Here is an 18,445-nt window from a genome sequence, read left to right as displayed (position 1 = left end):
TAGCCTACCACCACCACCTCCGTGACCACGCCAACAGGACACGGGAGTAATTCAATTTACTTCCAACTCTATCTTGTCCAGAAGAAGGATGGTAAAGACATCAAACCGGTAAACACCAAGATGACCTAACAGCCAGACAGGAGGGACACAAGTCTTCTGGTTGCTATCTGATTCAAACAGAGTAACTAGCACCTGAATAGGAAGCTGTCATTCATTTTCAAGAAAATGGGCATGCCAGACAGGTAACCGTTTAAGCAAAACCAAACACCATCTGACATATTAGCATAATAAAGCACAGGTCACATATGCATCAAACATTTCCACACGAAAATGACATGCATCTTATCTAGCCAGAACGGAAATTAACTTCTGAAAATGTGACAGGATGCTCAGAAAGTTGCTTCCTGAGTGTCGCACGGGAATGCTTTCTGTAGGTCTGCCGTTCTTATGACCTAGTAAGTTGTCATCAGAAATGGAAACGGAGAGGATTTCCACTGTCGGGAAAAATGCCTCACATACTGGGTTGCTGCCTGAAAGTGTTTAGATTAAAATAGGAAGCCCACATCTCCCCTTGGTAAAGACGCAAACAACTTGTCTGTATCGGGACAGAACACTTTATTAGCTTATTAGCTACCTGACGTCTGCCTTCACTTCCCATTTCACAGTGATGAATATGTAACAGACAAATTATGAACAGCATCCCACGCATTACAAAACAATTACATGCATAAAATAAAATTCAGTTACAACAGGTTTGCTATGAACTTCGGTTGGAAAGGAAACACACACACACACACACACACACACAAAGGGCATCTGCTCTGCATCCCTTTCCTTTTGTTCATCAGGAAAAGGTAATGAAAATACACAGGCTTTGGATCTAACTGTTCCACTAACCTATAAGTGCCTCACATTTTTTTTCTCCATAAAATTAAGTCCTTCACTTTTTATAAGATATCTTATCCTTCTAGATCTTACAGGCTTATTAGCTTTATCTCTAAAATGTTTTTCTTACAGAACAAAATTAAGCATATGTCCCATTTGCACTATTACACATCAAGACATCTGGAAAAGATGCCACCATATAACAGCCACCACGCGCTCTGTCCCTCTAGCCCCCAGCGCCCTGAAGGACTTCTATTTATATTTATGTAAGCTAGGTGAACTTATTATGGGGTTGTGCCATAAATTTAGTCAATGGCCACTAAGCTATTCCCAAATGCAAAGAAAATTTAACAAAATATTAGCAAGAATGTCTCTGACTAGTAAGACTGATTGGTTTTCTTCCTCTTTTTTTCTGATATTTAAATATTTTTAAAAATAGCTATGTATTAGTCTTTTTAAAAAGATTTTATTTATTTATTTGGGGGGGAGCATATGCGCACGCATGGGCAGAGGAAGAGGGACAAGCAGACACCCCGCTGAGCATGGAGCCCAACACGGGATTCGATCCCACAACCTCCAGATCAGAGCTGAGCCAAGACCACAGCCGGACACTCAACCGACTGAGCCATCCAGGTGCCCCAGCTATATATTACCTTACTGTTCATACACAAAACCCACTTTTAAACTAATCCCCAAGAGTCTATAATGACCCTGGGAAATACTAATTAACTGGGGAAAAAGCAAGATATGAAACCACATAAGCAATGTTTCAGATTAAAACAATGGGAAACAACAACAGCAGAATGTTAATGCGTTTGTCTTTGGGTGGTGGAGAGATGCTGGAGTTTTCTCCTGCTTCTATTTGCCATTTTCTCTAAAGAGCAGGCTCTGATGATATAATGGAGGGAAATGCACTTCAGTTTTAAAAATCAGATTTCTTATTTTCGCAACCAGATTTCACCACTGCTTTCTGTTTCAATGATTGATAGCAAAACGAATGGCATTCGACTGCTCCTTCTCAACCTGCATTTTATATGCTCTGTTACAGACCAAACAATACCAAGGCCTATTTCCCAAATCATTTTCCTAGTTCATACTTATGATTTTGCCACAAACTTTTCAGTATATCTCTGTTTTGCTCAAAGCACATTCCTTCCAGAAGCTACATAAAGGCCCATGTCCACGTAATGCCAATTATTCTCTGCCCCCGGACTCCCTAAATTTTGCTACTGTAAGAAAGTGTAAAGAGTCATAACCAGCGGACCATCCCCAATGTGCCCGGCAACACATTACATGATCAAATAAATACATCTGTTCCCCACAACTGCCTGACAACAGCACCGCTCTCGCACAGTTCAAGAAACTAAGGCTCAGGCAGGGTAAGTGACCCACTCAAGGTCTCAAGATTTGTAAGTGAAAAAGCTGGTCTTCAAACTCAGGTTAGACTAATGACCAAATCTCAGATGTTTCTGCTCTGCAAAGTGGACTGAAGAAATGCGTTCTGGATCTGGCTCTGTCCACCAGCTTGTCATCTGACTCTGAACAAGTAACTTGATTCCTGAGCGCTAAATGAAGGAGTTGGACGAGATGAACTTTACGTTCCCTTCCTTCTCTACCATTGTGTGCTTCAAAAGGTTCCCCCATCCCCTACAGCACACCAGTTCATGTTGTCTTGTATATCCTTTGTAGGCTAGCAAATTCCCCAGGGGTCGGATGGCTTTCTTTGTATCAGGCACTGCCCCCCTAAACCAAGAGAATATGCTGCTACTGGCATTATGCAACAGGAATTTGTAACAAAATAACTTTTGTCCCCGTGTCTAACAGCCCTCTGCCTAAACGCGCATTCAAGCTGAAAATGTGTCTTGTCACTTTTAGGAGTGAACATGGACACTAGTGTACTCAGGGCCATTCACCACACACCAGCTGGCCAGAGAGATCTCACATCTGGGAATCTCCAAATACCAGATGAGCGGATGCGAGAGGGCTCTCAGTACCGGCTTGGGATTGCACTGGATCCACTGGACCACTCATGGTCTAGATTCGAGCCCACATCTTAGGAGCACGCACAGCACTTCCAGCACAGGGAGAAAACTGAAGGCACTGTTTCCAATTTTTAAAACAGATTAAGTCTGCATTACCCAGAAGAAAAGCTGACTTTTGCACAAGTTTCAAAAAGGGTCCAACAAAAGCTAAATGTCTGTACTTCAATATTTTCCTTTTGCATTCTTCTAGGAAAGAGTTTATCCTCTTACCAGCATCGCTATTAAATCTTCTGGACAAGGTATTACTCTTATAAATCTGTCAGCACCTCCCAAATACAGAGATTGCATCACTCCAAGATGTTCTGATCTGGCTGATTAGAATGTACTGTCAGGGCGAAGGAACTGATCCTTATCCTACGTATAAAAATCACACTCTGGCCCTTACGAGCCCCGTTCTCCATTCCTGTGATTCAGTAGTGGTAGCAGGAAAAGGCAAATGCAAAATTCTAACTTGGTATAATAGCTAAAAATTAACACTGCCAACCAGCCATCATGGAGGCTGACAGTCGTTATTTAAGATTCTCTAAATCACCGTCAACCCTCTCACACGTACTTGTTTTATTAATTTTTCCACACCTCTATTACTTGAATGCCTCGCTTCAGGTGCTAGAGGTGTTAACAGTGAAAGCCAAAACATGATCCCGAATCCATGCTTCATATATATGTGTTTTATTTTTATATTACTTATACCATGATGAGGAAATGTGTAACTTTTTAAGTACATAAGTAAGTGTAGGGAAAACCATGGAAAACTATGCATGGTTCGGGGTGGGGGTTGGCCAACTTTTTCTTAAAGGGCCAGTACACATTCTAGGTTCTGGGGGCCATCGGGTCTCCATGGCAACTACTCAACTCTGCCATTTTAGTCACAAGCTGCCAAGGACAATGCAGACATGAATGGGTGTGCTATGTTTTAATACAACTATTTATAAAAACAGGTGGTGGTGTTTAGTTTGCCAAACCCCTGATCTAGAGCACACTCTTTGAGATTCGGATTCTGATCTATGGAATTTATTTTATGGCTCTAAATGTCGGCGACGGGTAGCAAAGCAAAATACTGTCTACCAACACACACAGGAATTCTGTCCTGCGCAAATAACCCTCCAGACCTTTGAAAAGGCTGATTTGTGCCCATCTGCACACGCCCAATTCAACATAACTTTACTGCATATAAATGTGTGTCTTCTTAGACTTCCCCTTTGATCTGGTATAGCTGTGTCTGGTTCCCTCACTTAATTAATGGGCTAAATAAAAATCTTAACACGTTCAGGGCGCCTGGGTGGCTCAGTTGGTTAAGCATCCAACTCCTGATTTCGGTTCAGGTTATGATGTCAGGGTCGGGAGATCCAGTCCCACGTCAGGCTCTGCGCCGGACACGGAGCGCGCTTGAGATTCTCTCCCTCTGCGCCCCTCCCACCACCGCTCCCACTCTCAATCTAAGGTAAATAATTTTAGCACATTTACTTGATATCGATGTGAGAGTTATGATTTAACCATTTTCTGAAATTATCTTCTAAGTTTTGGAGGTCTCACCAAGATGCACAACGGACTCCCCTGACAGCGGCAGGTAAACCCCACCCGAGGACTGGGCCTCACGCAAGCTACTCAGGCCAAGCCCAGCTTTCCTGGTGGCTCCCTGTGGTGAATGGGGGGGGTGGCGAACTCTGCTGACTGTTTTTCTGATTTTACTTTTAATGTTCCTGTCTACTAATTTCGTGCGTTGGTTTGGGTTCATTTACATTATTCCCCCTTGGTGGCAGCAATGGCTGGGGATTTGGTTTCATGCTCTGGTGATCCCTGTAGACGGATTAATGGGTCATAGAGCTCTATGCTCCGACAGGTGAGAACAAATGGAGACTTTGGATTTTTGGCCTTTTTCGGCTTATAGGGCATTTTAAATTATGAAAGGAGTTACGCTAAGCAAAGTGATACGCTTCTGAAAGGTTTTAAGCAGTAAGTGATATAATCTTGTTTCGTTTTTCTATTTTACACCACTCTGGGTTTATGTGGAGAACAGACTGCAAGAGAGCTAACGGAGAAAGAAGAGTGAGCATTTACGAGGCTGTCCTGGCAATCCGGGTGAGGGGCAGGGTCTGAACCAAACCGGAAATGCAGGCAACGTGACCTGCATTTCATGGAGGCATGACATGCGAGGGCGAGGGGAACGAAGCTGGCTTCTGGGCTCTGGGCCTAGGTAACTGGGTGGATGGCGAGTCCTGCTGAAGCAGGAACACACAGCGGGTGTGGGGTAAGCGTGGGGGGCTAGGATCAAGAATCCTACTGTGGACTTACAGAGACAATGTGACTGTTAGATCTCCCAGTGGAGAACCCAAACAGATCATGACTGTAGCTCAGAGAAGGAAAGAGCAGAGACAGAAATTTGGAAGTTATCGGCATTCAGGTGTCACAGAAAGCCTAGGGACAGACCAGCTCCTGAGGGAAAGCATATAAACAGAAGCGACAAGGACCTGAAAGTCAAGAGGAGAGAGGGGAGGCGCAATCCCCAGACCACACACAGAAGGAGCCACCAGAGGAGATGAGAAGGGCCGACTGGACGGCAGGAGGAAAACCAAGAGCATACGCTGTTCTAGAAGCCAAGACAGTGTTTCAAAGAGGTGTGGTTGGCTGTATCACGTGCTACTTAAAGTTAAGTGATCTATATGTGAGAACCATGTTAAGAAAGCAAGCGCACTCGATTGTATGTACACACGACTCTCCAGGGAGAGCAGCACTTTTTTCATTGGCTAAAATGCTCTCTGCTCTTTGCTTTGTTTCTAGAGATTATAAATTACGGAACAAATCCGTCATTCACCATTTTGCCCCCAAGTATATGCTGCAATCGTAAGACAGGAAGAAGACCAAGTCCTGAACCCTGAACTTTAAGATTAAAACTGGTAAGATAAATCTATATAGAGAAGAGACCTAAAACGTCTATATAAAATGGAAAGTGGTAATTGGGGCCTGGTCCCCCCATGATATTCCTCTGTCACTGCACCCAGTCCCTCCCTCCACAGCACTTAGGTACACACTGGTCTACCATCACCCTCGCCTAGACTGTGAACTCACAAAGGCAGGTAGGAAGACAGCTGCACTCACGGACACAGTCCTGCGTCTAAGCACATGCTCAGTATATTCTTTTTTTTTTTTTTTTAAAGATTTTATTTATTTATTTGACACACAGAGATCACAAGTAGGCAGAGAGAGAGAGGGGGGAGGAAGCAGGCTCCCTGCTGAGCAGAGAGCCCGATGCGGGGCTGGATCCCAGGACTCTGAGATCATGACCTGAGCCAAAGGCAGTGGCTTAACCCACTGAGCCACCCAGGTGCCCCCATGCTCAGTATATTCTTGATGAACAAACAGAAGCACTGGTCAGTCTCCTCCACTTACTTTTATAACACAGGAAAAGACAAAAAGGCCAAGAGACAAAAGAGCAAAGGAATCACCCGACTAAAAATTTTAAGCACTTACTTTTCAGATACTGTCAAGTCTAACGTAATATAACTTATTTACAGTTTGGATAGCTGATAAAAATATGTTGACTTCTCAAGAGGTGAAGGTAAGGAGTTATTATTAAAAAGCACTCTACGGCTATGTTCGTAAGACTTCTGGAAAACTACACCAAAGCACCCCAGAGTGGGAATAACTGAAATCCTGGACTTAAAAAATAAAAGACGCCATATCTGCGAGTGGCCACACAGCGATGAACACCATGTATCTGGAAATACCAATCTGACAGAGTGGCTGAGTTCAGAACTCGACTAATAAATTCAATCTGCCACAGACAGAGCAGGCAAAATCCTGTGTATTGAAATTTCTCTGCTTTGGTCACAAAAGTCTATCAAGTAGAAAACACTGAGGAGAAAATTCCAGTACCCATTTTTAATCCTTTGCTGGAGCAACAACCCAGTGTGTCTGAACGCAAGCATCCATACGGTGACTAGAAAGTTTTCCACCACTTCCTAAGGGTGACTTCCAAATGCTACAACTGAGTGATTTCAAAAGCACTGACCGCGCCCCCCTCCCCCACAAAAACCAGGCAATACTTACTGACAGTGTGTCTCCCTAAGGACCAGAGCACAGACGTTTGACCCAACCAGTGATTAAGGCCCTCTGAAGGCTGGAGCACATGAACCCAGTGATGGTGTCAGAAGCCCTTGGTTCTACCACAGGCCTTTTTCCAGATTTGTGATAGCTCACTAAAGCCAAGAGACTTACACTCATTCTTTAGTCTGAGCCCTTTTATTACATTTTGCAACTAAAAAACGTTTATTTCCTTTGGCTTTACATGCCTCTGTGAGGATGTGTGTGTGTGTGTGTGTGTGTGTTTTATAATTAAATGAAGCAAGTATTCTTGAGTGTTTACGCTTCTTAACACCCTAGTTAACTCTATTTGCAAAGACAGAGTTTTGAGGGACTTATGCATGACGCTGGCTGAGTTCCATGGCTATTTCCCAACAGAAACAAAAGTGCTAGTGCAAGCTAAATATAATCCTTTATGTTTTTATTTGACTGCTGTTTTTATTTGCAATATTTGAAATCATGGACTTATAATATTTGAAATCCCGCCCCATTTTCAGGTACTCTGGCTCCAAAAATACTTTCCAAATTTAAAACATACCTTTAAATAGTGAATGTTAAAATATTTCATTCTTGGCTGATTTTTTACAAATAATAAAAACGTTTCAATAAAACAACATAGTTTTCTCTTTTCTAAAAATAAGTGTTTTAAAATAAAATACTTAACTACCAATATTGATTACTGGGTTCAGTGACACTGCATATAATCTTTGTAGTGAGTTAAACTTACATGTTTAATTTTTTTGTTTTTGAGGGGTTTTGTTTTGTTTTGTTTTGTTTTTTGTTTTTGAGGGGATCTGAGGGGGAATCGGGGAAAGAGAATCTCAAGCAGTCTCTACACCCAGTGCAGAGCCCAATGTGGGGCTCGGATTTCATGACCCAGAGAGCATGACCTGAGCCAAAATCAAGAGTCAGATGCTTTAACCACTGTGTCACAGGCGCCCCTATGTGTTCTAAAAATAAAACTTTAACTGACTTTTATTCTTCTAAATCAAATAGCTTCCTAAACAAATAATGATGCATTTTCCTTTTACATTTTTTCCTCAAGGTTATACATCCATACATCTTATCAAGCGTGCAAGCAATCAACTACCCAGTTGTGAGGGGTTTCGGGAAACCCACACTGGCTGGGTTTCAAGCTGGGTGCCACAGGACACTTGGACTCCCTCTAGAATCCACACAGTTGCCAAAGGTTTAATTATAAAGAACTACCCGAAAATTAAGTTACATTACAGAGAAAACCAAACCTAAAAAATGATTCCTGGCATTGGTCTCAGGAGCTGCAGATGAATTAGACCGTGGAATTTAAAATGCAAACAAACAGACACAATAACACTTCCTGGTCTCTGAGAGGGGGAAAAAAAAGGAGTGTACTGAAGAAAAAAAAACAGGGTAAGGGCTGAAGAAAACCCACCTGGCCATGAAAGACCAGTTACGGGGTTCTGTATGCGGCAGAGTGTATAGTCAGGAATTGCACTTAATCTCTAAAGATTTCAAGTGTTCAAAAAAATGGTATCAGAGAGAGCAAAGAACTTAAACTAAAAGAACATTAAGCGGTCTTCCTTTTTTAGTAGAGGCCCAAAGCAGGGGGCGGGGGGAAGAGCTTTCATAACTGATTTATAAGATGTTAAAACAAATCACAATGCAAACCTCCTAAATTTGGCACGAATCGTTTATTAAAAACACACTTCCCTGGTTTTATAGGCGTCAAACAAATCGTTGTGCCAAATATCAGCTTGGTAAGTTTGATAAAATCTCACGAAAAATGGCAGGCTTTCAGACCCCTGGGCTCTCTTCTTGCTCTAAAGGAGTCTTACAAAAGAATAGGATCCAGGTGAAGGCAAGGGCACTATAAAAGCTCATGCGGAGCAGGGGAAAAAGGCAGGTCAGGAAGGAGCGCTGAGTACAAGTCCCTGCACAGTGTCGAGCCGGGCACGAAGGCTGCGCTCCCGCTCCGCCACACGCAGCCACCTGGGAGTGTCCCCTGTGGGCTCCCTGCACAGCCCCGGCTACCTCTGAGCTACAAATGAGAAACTAAGAAGGTCTAAGGCTAAGGTTTGTCAAGAAAGCAGTTTCTCACCACCTGGCTAGCACGGACCCCTATCACATGTTAATGGAAGTCCCTATTACTTGGAACCACCCCAAGGGATGGACAGACGGAGTGAGAAGAGAATAATGGCTCTCCTACAGGTCTGAGATGATACAAACGTCACAAGCCAGGCAATGAAAACGAATGCAGAGAACCGGGGCAATGGGTGACAGAGGGAAGGGGCCCATGAGCATGCTGGTGGGGAGCACTGAGCAGTGGACGGAAGCGGAGCTCGGCATACTCACGCCTACGACTATTGTCACACTGTGCACTAACGACACTGCAATTACAATGAAGGCAAAAACAACAGAGACAATAAAAATGTGTAGGGTGATTATAATGCCTTGGAATTAATATTTCTGAAGTTAACTGAACGACCCAGATACAAATCTGTATATAAAATATGACTTCACACCAACAATATCACAACTGAAAAATATTACATCCCAGTATTAACAGTGTTTATAATACTATCAAGAGGGAACGGGTGGTTTTATTTCCTTATACCTTGTAAAACAATTGGAATAAATAGAAACATACATACGTTGTTCGTCTAATCAAAAAAGCTGTGCGTTTGTTCCTTTCAAAGATCTTTTTATAAAATGGAGAAGAAGAAACCAAAGGGAGAACACGTTTTACTATTCCTCTCCCTCTTCCTCCCTTTCCACCCGCTCCCTGAGCAGAAACATGGCTGCAGTCTCTGGTCTCTCCTCTCCCTTACTCTCCGCGACCCGTCCGAGGCCAAGCCTATCTTCCAATCCTGCCCCCACTGCCGCCCGCAGAGCACGGATGGGTGAGGTGGTCTTAGCGCCCAAGCACTCGGGACAGCACCTCCCGCCTCCACAGCCAGCGGCTCAGGGCTCTGAGGCCTGTGATTCCTTATCCACTCAGCGGGCTTCCCGATGTGGCCCTCCCCATGCGGCCCTCCGCGCCCGCAGACCTCCACCCCCCCTCACTGGTTGATGCTCCATACATCTGACCTGGGAAAGCTGCCACAATCCAGGACATCAACACCCTATGGGCAAGCGCTAAGGACCAAAACACAGGAAGCACTCCGAAGAGGAAGAGGAGGAGAAACCTCTCTCAGGACGAGAAGTAACATTTAGGAGGTGAGCTGACTGATCTCTCTTGAAGACCAGGTCACGCTGACCAAGGCAAGGCATTTCTCATGATCTGTACACGCCTGCTTCAGTAAACACCTGTGAGACACACCATGCAAGGATAACAAAACTCTGAAATTACCGCCTGCCAGTTCAACCTTGTCTCAAGTCAGAACTCAAAAGGCCACAACCACTAAAAGGGGAAAGCACGGGGGCACACGCACCTTCATCTCGCTTGCGCCTGCCCATGGCATATTCTTATGAGATCCTTTCTAAGCCATTCTCCTTGTGGCAGTCAAAATAATCCTTCCGAAATGCAAATCTGATTGTAGCACTCCCCCGCTTAGAGCCTATCCAGGCCTCCCTACCGACATGCCCACCTGGCTTACAAGACCTCTGCCATCTGGCTCTTGACCCCCATCCCTCTCTCTCTGCGCCTCTGCCACGTGGATTACTTTCTCCCTGATGTCTGCACCCCAGTCCTTCTACTTCTCAGATCTCTCTCCCACCCGCACCCCACCCTCTCCATCCGGCGTACACAACCATCCTCCTGGTCTCTCCTAGACAGTCCATTCCCATCAGCAGGTTTCTGAGTATCCTCTGCACCTCCCCCCAGGTCCCAGCCCCACGCCAGGTGGTGCATCCCCCCCCCCCCCACTTCCTCCCATGAAGCCCTCCTCACTCTGGACTCAAACTGCGTCCTCTCTTCACTCCATCACCCGGCCAGCATCCAGTACTGGGCCTGGCCCACAGTTGATGCGATCAAGAAATGTATTCACTGAACCAGCGAGGACGAGGAAAGAAAGACAAACTAACAAGAATACGGAAACAGTATCAGAGTATCAGAGAGGCTGGGGAAAATGGAACAAGTGACAACTTAGAAAACCATAAAAGTCTGCTGCTTGAATGGCCTTCATTTCACTAACAACCAAAAGAAGTATCTCAAAGTGTTTTCAACAATTTACGAGTTTCCTGAAACCACAGAAATCAACATCCACCAGAACACTTTCTTGGGGAAACACACCATGAAGCTATTTCAGAAGGACCGTCAGAAATACAAAGAACTTTCCCGACTGGAGGCTGACAGCAGTTACGGAGTTTACCTCCCCAGGGTTCTGCTCTGCAACACTCCTCACCCCCACCCTCTTCTCCCCAAATCACAAAAAGGGAGCTGTTTGCCAGCCAAAAAGTAATCTAGTGCCAACCCGTCCTATGTGGTTTTCTATTTAGGAGATCCTACCTCCCCACGTCTCCGTCTTCCTGTAATCTGAAAGGTAAAGATAGGGAAGCCTCTGTCCTATGCAAGAGAATTCTTGAAGGCAGAACACAAGGCCAGGCCTGCGCCTGCAGGATGCCACAGACCGGGCCCACCTAGACAGTTTCCTTAGGCGGAACTTACTTGTAAGAGAAACAAGATGACTGGAAAGTACCAGGCTGCTGGTTTGGAATCAGACCTCCTGATCACTAACGGCTTAAAGTTCACAGTTCTAAAATACTTGGAAACAAAAACTGAATGTAAATCTGAAGAACGAAGACGACTTCCGAATGTCTATCTCCAAGCGCTAGGAAGCGGTTTCCCCTAAAAGCACGGCGAAGCGTTATTTTACTGGTTCCAGGAAGCAAAGTGAAACTACAAGCGAGTCCACTGGGTTTAATTTGCACAATCACATGCAGACCCAAAGGCCTCCAATATGACCAGTTTAAAAATAAACTGTCTTTGCTTATCCTATTTTTACCATAACTACTATGTGTGTTACTTACCGGGATGTAATAGATGCCCATCTTGGGGGTTTCGTTGGCAGTAAGAAGCATCCCTAAAAACAGACACAATGAGAAAGGTAATAAACACATGGGGAAGACAAAGGTGCCCTCTTCCGTTTGTTTTACACTTGGAAATGTTCCAGCGCACGGCAGAAGAGCTGGGCCTGGAGGCCAGGCTCCTAGGAATCAGGTCATGGGCTTCAGTCTCTGGTCCTCCTACACGGGCACCTAAGTACCCTGAAGACCAGCTTCCCCACGTGTAAACTGCTCAGGCCGTACTAGCCAAGTAAGTAAGCTCTTTCCGCTGCTATGCGCTCAGGTCCACATCAAGTCTGCCATCGTTTTTAAGGGGGAGTTTGACACTTCAGACACGTAGACAAAATGCACTTCAGGTGCACTATTTATAATAATAGTAATGAAGTTAAGAAAAAAGGCTTCTTTCCGTTAATCAGGAATCAAAGAACCAAGGCAAAGCATCTCCCACAAAATGTCACAGCGAAGTAGCTCCTGAGGTTTGCATTAAGCTTCGCACCTGAACTGCAAACGAAACGACTCAAGGGGAACGCTACAGCGGTAGCCGCACCAGGAAAGACCTACACAGCACCTAACAGCCCTTACTCTACCCAGTCATTTCACTCGCAAGGGAGTTTGAACAGACTCAATGAACAGATCCGCATTTTAAGAGAGCAGAACTGAAGTGTGGGAGAAGTTCCCAGCCCCCGGTGAAGGCATCCCCCTAAACCGCAGGAGCAGCAGCACCCAGTGGCCCCGATTCTGCTCCGGTTCTGTTCTCTGCTCTCTGCCACACCTGCAACCTGCTCCTCCCCACAAGCCTCCCGATCCAGTGCCCGTCCTCCTGGCCCCGCTCCAGAATGATCTGCTTTCCATACAACTGAAACCAGCAACCGTCCGGGGAGTTCTTTCCAACTCAGCTAAGCGCCTTCATAGATATTACATTGGTGGACACTCAACGAGCCTCTGAAATAAGAAATAACAGGGGCGCCTGGATGGCTCAGTGGGTTAAAGCCTCTGCCTTCAGCTCAGGTCATGATCCCAGGGTCCTGGGATCGAGTCCCACATTGGGCTCTCTGCTCAGCAGGGGAGCCTGCTTCCTTTCCCCTCTCTCTGCCTGCCTCTCTGCCTACTTGTGATCTCTGTCCGTCAAATAAATAAATAAAATCTAAAAAAAAAGAAAGAAAGAAAGAAAGAGCAGCATCCTCATTTTACAAATGAAAAAAAAAAGAAAAGTTCAAAGGGACCGAGTGCCCTGTCCCAACCTAGAGAATTTTAGAGCCAAACCTTTTCCTATACCCTTTAGACCCAACGAAAGGGGTTGTTCTGGGGACTGAGGAGACAGATTACAACCAAAAGGAAGGTTCTTGCCGAAGATATTCCCTAAGCCTGGCTTCACTGGCTCGACTCTGAACACAGATCATTCAACAGTGAGCATTCCTGAAGGAAATGTAATCACACCTACCCAGCACAGCAGAGAAAAGGCTCTAATCTAACTACCCCCCAAAGAACCCAGATTAGACACGGCAAATTCTCTTCACAATGGAACAGGATCTCACCTGACCATATACGGACAGTGACACAGCTGACCTCCCACCAGACTAAAGTGGGGAAGGGACTGAAGCCGAATACGAATAAGACAAACAGGAAACCTCACAAAGCTCAAGAACAAAAAGTTGAGAAAAAAAAAAAACCCAAATCAGTAAAAGAAAGTTAGTTCAGCAGAAATTAAGACGATCACAGGCAAGAGAGGAGAAAAGTGTGAGGCACTGTGTCAGGAACTTTACTTCCAGATAAGAACATGGCCTCAGAGAGTTAGATGACTTGCTCAAGGTCGCCACACAGCTAGGAAGGACAGAAGCTGATATTCTACCAACTCCAAAGCCCGCGGAATGCAGGACTCTCCAACCACAGTCACAACTAAGAAAAAATGAAAAGACTTCTTGCATGGTCAAATAATAAAAAAATTTGGTGGCGCCCGGGCGGCTCAGAGGGTTGAGCCTCTGCCTTCAGCTCGGGTCATGGTCTCAGGGTCCTGGGATCGAGCCGGGCATCGGGCTCTCTGCTCAGTGGGGAGCCTGCTTCCCCCTCCTCTCTGCCTGCCTCTCTGTCTACTTGTGATCTCTCTCTCTGTGCGTAAATAAAAATCTTTGTAATTAAAGAACAATAAAAAATTTCGAAGTGTAAATATAAACACCACACAGCAACAGGAAAAACGTTAATGTAATGTCAACCAGAAAGCAAGACAACTCTACATGCAGCGTGAGGACCGTGACTAAAAACATGAACATGAGACAAACAAGAATTTCTCTCATGGAAACAGTAGCGGTACTTGGGAAGAGATGGTGGAATTCTGAATGGTTTTCCCTGCCCAGTTTTCTCTGTAGTGATGGTTACAGTTTCAACAATGACGGTATCAATTTGGAAAGAGAGGGAGATGCTCACTAGCGCCTAGAGTCAAAAGAACCCGCCTCGAGTCTGATACGTGCCGTGGCAAGCGCTACCCAGTGTGCTGTGCGGCCTCACTGGGAGCCACAGACAATCCAAGAATCCAGAGAATCGGACGGAACAGCAGGCCCCTCCCAGGAAGCGTGCACACATCGATTCTCCCCTGCGTGCGCTTAGGGGTGAAGGATCCACCGGGGCTCAGAGTTCAAAATCCGAAACCGTGCTCTCTGCCAGTGCTGCTCCGTCTGCTCCTAGGGCCAGTGTGCACATAGGGCCCCGGCCCGGCAGGAAGTGTAGGAACAGAAGAGAAGAATCTAGAAACCCGTGCAGCCTTGTGACATTGCCTTCTTGTAATTCATTCTTACTACATTTAGGGAAGCATGGGACTGCGATGGATGGAAAGTTACAAAGGAATGGCAAACTCTCGGTCTTTCAGACACTCACGTGCTAGCGGCCGGTGGCGGTCCCCGCGGGGACAGCGCGGGGCAGACTGTGGGTTCGGGGCTGTGCCTGAGAGGAGAGGCCGGGGCATCTCTCCCCAAGTGCTCAACTCCTGACGTAGGCGCAGAGCGTGCGTTTTTCCCAGAGGCACTGAGGGTATGTACAGATGTCCCGACCCACTCCTGCCAATGCTGGGAGCGGGCACGACGCAGAAGGGGAGGCCACCACCCCCTCCCAGCGCAGGCGGTGTCCGGGAGCCCAGAAGAGAGCCAAGGAGACCCCCGCTGGCTACCCGACATGAACCCTCGGCCTCAGTTCAGCCTTTCTGGGCGCAAAGTGCATCTTCTCTTCTCTATGCCCGCAACTGGACCCCAGCGATCCTGACTCCCGGCTGTGGCCAGACTGAGCCACCGGCACCCACGGAGCCACCACGCTGTCACAGAGCTGACGCATGGTCATAGGGCCTCAAAGTGCCACATGGCCTGCCCGGCGCCACCAGCCTGCACACAGCCGCCTGGCGCCGCGGCGATGCTGGAATCGGGCTGAATGAGCAACGCCAGCAAGACGGAGAAAGGAGCCAGGAAGGCGGGGCCATTTCTCAATATTCTGAGCCACCTCCGGTTAAAGAACATGACAACGCTGCAATCGTGATTCGGCTTTAATTACTTCCAAATGAGTAAGTGGGAAGATAGAGAAAGAAGAACGTTTTGGCTTTTCTAAAATATGATTAAGCTCGTGCTGATTAAGCACAAAGCAGCAAGAGCGGGCTGAAGGGAAACGACAGAGCGCGGTGGAGCGAAGGGCGCAGATCAAGCCGGCTCTCATCCGAAGCTCGGGCCAGACGCCGAGCCCCTGGTCCTGCTCTGCTTGCCAGCACAAGAAATCAATTATTTGGCCATTTTTTTGTGTTTGATTCATTCTTCATAAGTTCTTTGACAGTCAACTTGTTCTTCTTTCCAAAATGTCACTCTCAACCTTTTTACCTCTCAGAAAAGTGTGCTTTACAAAGGAAGAGACCTGGTGGTCTCCCTTAACCCAGGGACCACACTGCCCCTCACCGGCCCTGGAGGGCTTTGGGAGGGGGTCGGACACAGAGAAGCGAGCATCTTCCTTATCCAGGATATTTAATCGGAAGTCCACCACAGTCAGATTGAACATCTACTTGAGAAAAACTACACAGGCTGGGGGCACACAGTAAACACCACTATGAAAACCAGCCACACAAATCCAGGGTGAGGGACATTCTCTGAGCCAACTGAGCTGATCCTGGAAAAGTCAATGTCACAGAGAAGGCCAAAAAAAAAAAAAAAAAGACGGGCAGCAGGGGGGACACGGCTATTACAATGGAAAGAAACTAAACACGGCCACACCTCGCAGTAACACACAGCCCTGATTACAGCCTGGTTCCAAACAACAGGCTACAAAAAGCATCTGGGGGACAACGGGGAATGCGAGAATGGACCAGTTGTACACGAGGGAACTACAGTCAAATGGGCTGGCGGTACGCGGACTCCTAGAGGAGCGTCCCTATTCCCACGAGATAGCTGGACACTGCACACCCACAGCCGACTTCAATACCTCGCACCGCAGCAGCATCCTGCACCGGGAACGATCCCAAGTCTGGGCCAGCACCGTACGCCAGAAATATCATGCAAGCCACACATGGGATCTCTCACATTTTGTAGTAAACACATGTAAAAAAAATCTTTTTCAAATGGATACGATGAATTTTAATATATCTTATTAACCCAGTGTGTCCAGAATATTTTCACATAAAAAATTAAAGATTTCACCTTCTTTTTTGTTAAGAAAGAGAGCATGCCCACATCTGTACGTGGGCATGCACACAAGCAGGAGGAGGGTCAGGAGGGGCGGAGGGAGGGGCAGAGAGAAAATCACAAGCAGGCTTCTCGCCCAGCACAGAGCCCAGTGCGGGGCTCGGACCTCACCACCCTGAGATCATGACCTGAGCCGAAATCGAGAGGTGGAGGCTTCACCGACGGAGACCCCAGGCACCCGTCACATTAGCTTCCACCTGCACAACGTCTCTGGAATCCGGTGAGTACCACACAGAGCACCTCTCAGCTCAGCGGAGGCGCACTGCCAGCTCTCAAGGGCCACATGGCTTCCCGCTCTGGGCACCAGCTGCCCCCGCAAACTCTCCTCCTCAACCCACCGAAACCTGCTCGCCACCCTTTTGACTTCAGTTCCTCCTGGTTTTACTCGTCCTCCCATGCAGCTCAGACCCCGTTCCGGACCGTCTGAGACTCTTGGATGAGGACCCCACCATCCTCATCTGCCGTCTGTTTCTGAACCCATCAGAATTCGACCTCAGCCCCGCTACGGTCATGAAATCCTCTTAACGATCACGGAGACACAGCTGACCGCAAAACTGCTGCTCGCCTGCTTTCTTGGGAGAGCAGCGAGGAGCCAGAAGGGGCAAGGGCGCCAGAACCGGGACAGGCCGGCTCTAGCCAAGGCCCAGCCACGCACCAGCCGGATGACCAACTCCGGCCCGGTCACCCAGCCGTTCTCCACTCCTACGACGGAAGACCGGCGGACAGACAAGCAGAAAGGAAAAACCGTGCGCACCACTAACTGCGTAGGGTTCTGAAAAGACGAGCGATCCGTGGGTATCACCGTGCCCGAAAGCAGGGAGCAGAGCTGGTTCCTTCCTTCCCGCCTCAGCCTCTGCGGGCCTCTCCTGCGCTGAGCGGGCCCGGCCCCCCCTCCCACCCCCGCACCAGAGCCCCTGCTCCACTTCAAACGTGGTCACTTCTCTTGCCGACGTTCTGTCCCTTCCCGTCAAGTCTCTCAGCTGGCTCTTCCTTCTCCTCACCCGCCTCTAACAGACTTCGGGGCTGCCCGCTACACTTCCCCGCGGCGATCTCACGCCCTCCCACTTCTGACATGCCCTCGGCTCGCACGGCTGCCAACGCTGGGACCGCAGCTCGTCCCCAGCACCAGGCCTGGCTCCCAGGGCAAGGGTGGGGGTGTCGGGGCACGGCCTCCCAAGGGCTCGGCAAGCGCGTCACAAACTCACACTTCCGGGCCCTCCCTCAGACACTCCCGGCGGTTCCCCGGGGACCGGGCCAAGGCATCTGTGCGAAGGCTCCTTGGGTGATGCCGACAAGCCGCCAGGGGTGAGACCCTCGGCCGGACACGGTCACTGACCTATCGCCTCCTGATGTTTGAACGTTTAAACAAGAAAACCATCTCTCTCAACTTGCTCGGTCACTTCCATTCCCTATCAGCCCGGGGTATCCCTTCTGACTTATCTTAGTTCAACACCAATCTACCCTTTACATGCTGGACAGAACGGTCCCCTGAAAGCACGGTCTAAGCAGGTCCTGACTATGACTGAGCCCAAACCACTCAGCACGTGATTTCCAGACCTGCGCCACCTTCGTTCCTGTGGAAGCCACCAGGGCTCAAGCACATAAGGCTCCACCCCGTTCCCAAACAACCCCCTACGGAACCCTACGGTGCCAACTGTACCCCGGCCTTCTTGCCCTTCCTACGCGGCTCCCTCACGAGGATCACGTCATCGCCCCAGCCCGCCTACCAGATCTCACTCATCACTCCAAACA

General features: G+C 47.6%; 1 protein-coding gene across 1 annotated transcript in view; it reads right to left on the bottom strand.

The window, feature by feature from the left end:
* LOC308338096 (nucleolar protein 10) overlaps positions 1-18,445 on the bottom strand; it is a gene marked incomplete at its 3' end in the record, with an annotated part of 62,101 nt that overhangs the window by 16,952 nt on the left and 26,704 nt on the right. Inside the window, exon 13 of the mRNA XM_080831657.1 lies at positions 11,955-12,007. Within this exon, the coding sequence (XP_080687783.1) occupies positions 11,955-12,007 (53 nt within the window). The remainder of the gene's footprint in view (positions 1-11,954; positions 12,008-18,445) is intronic.

The sequence above is a fragment of the Martes martes genome (genome assembly GCF_963455335.1).
Source record: "Martes martes genome assembly, contig: scaffold_254, whole genome shotgun sequence".
Classification (NCBI taxonomy): domain Eukaryota; kingdom Metazoa; phylum Chordata; class Mammalia; order Carnivora; family Mustelidae; genus Martes; species Martes martes.
The sequence above is the reverse complement of the archived record's forward strand: the minus strand, read 5'-3'. Positions and strand labels throughout refer to the sequence as shown.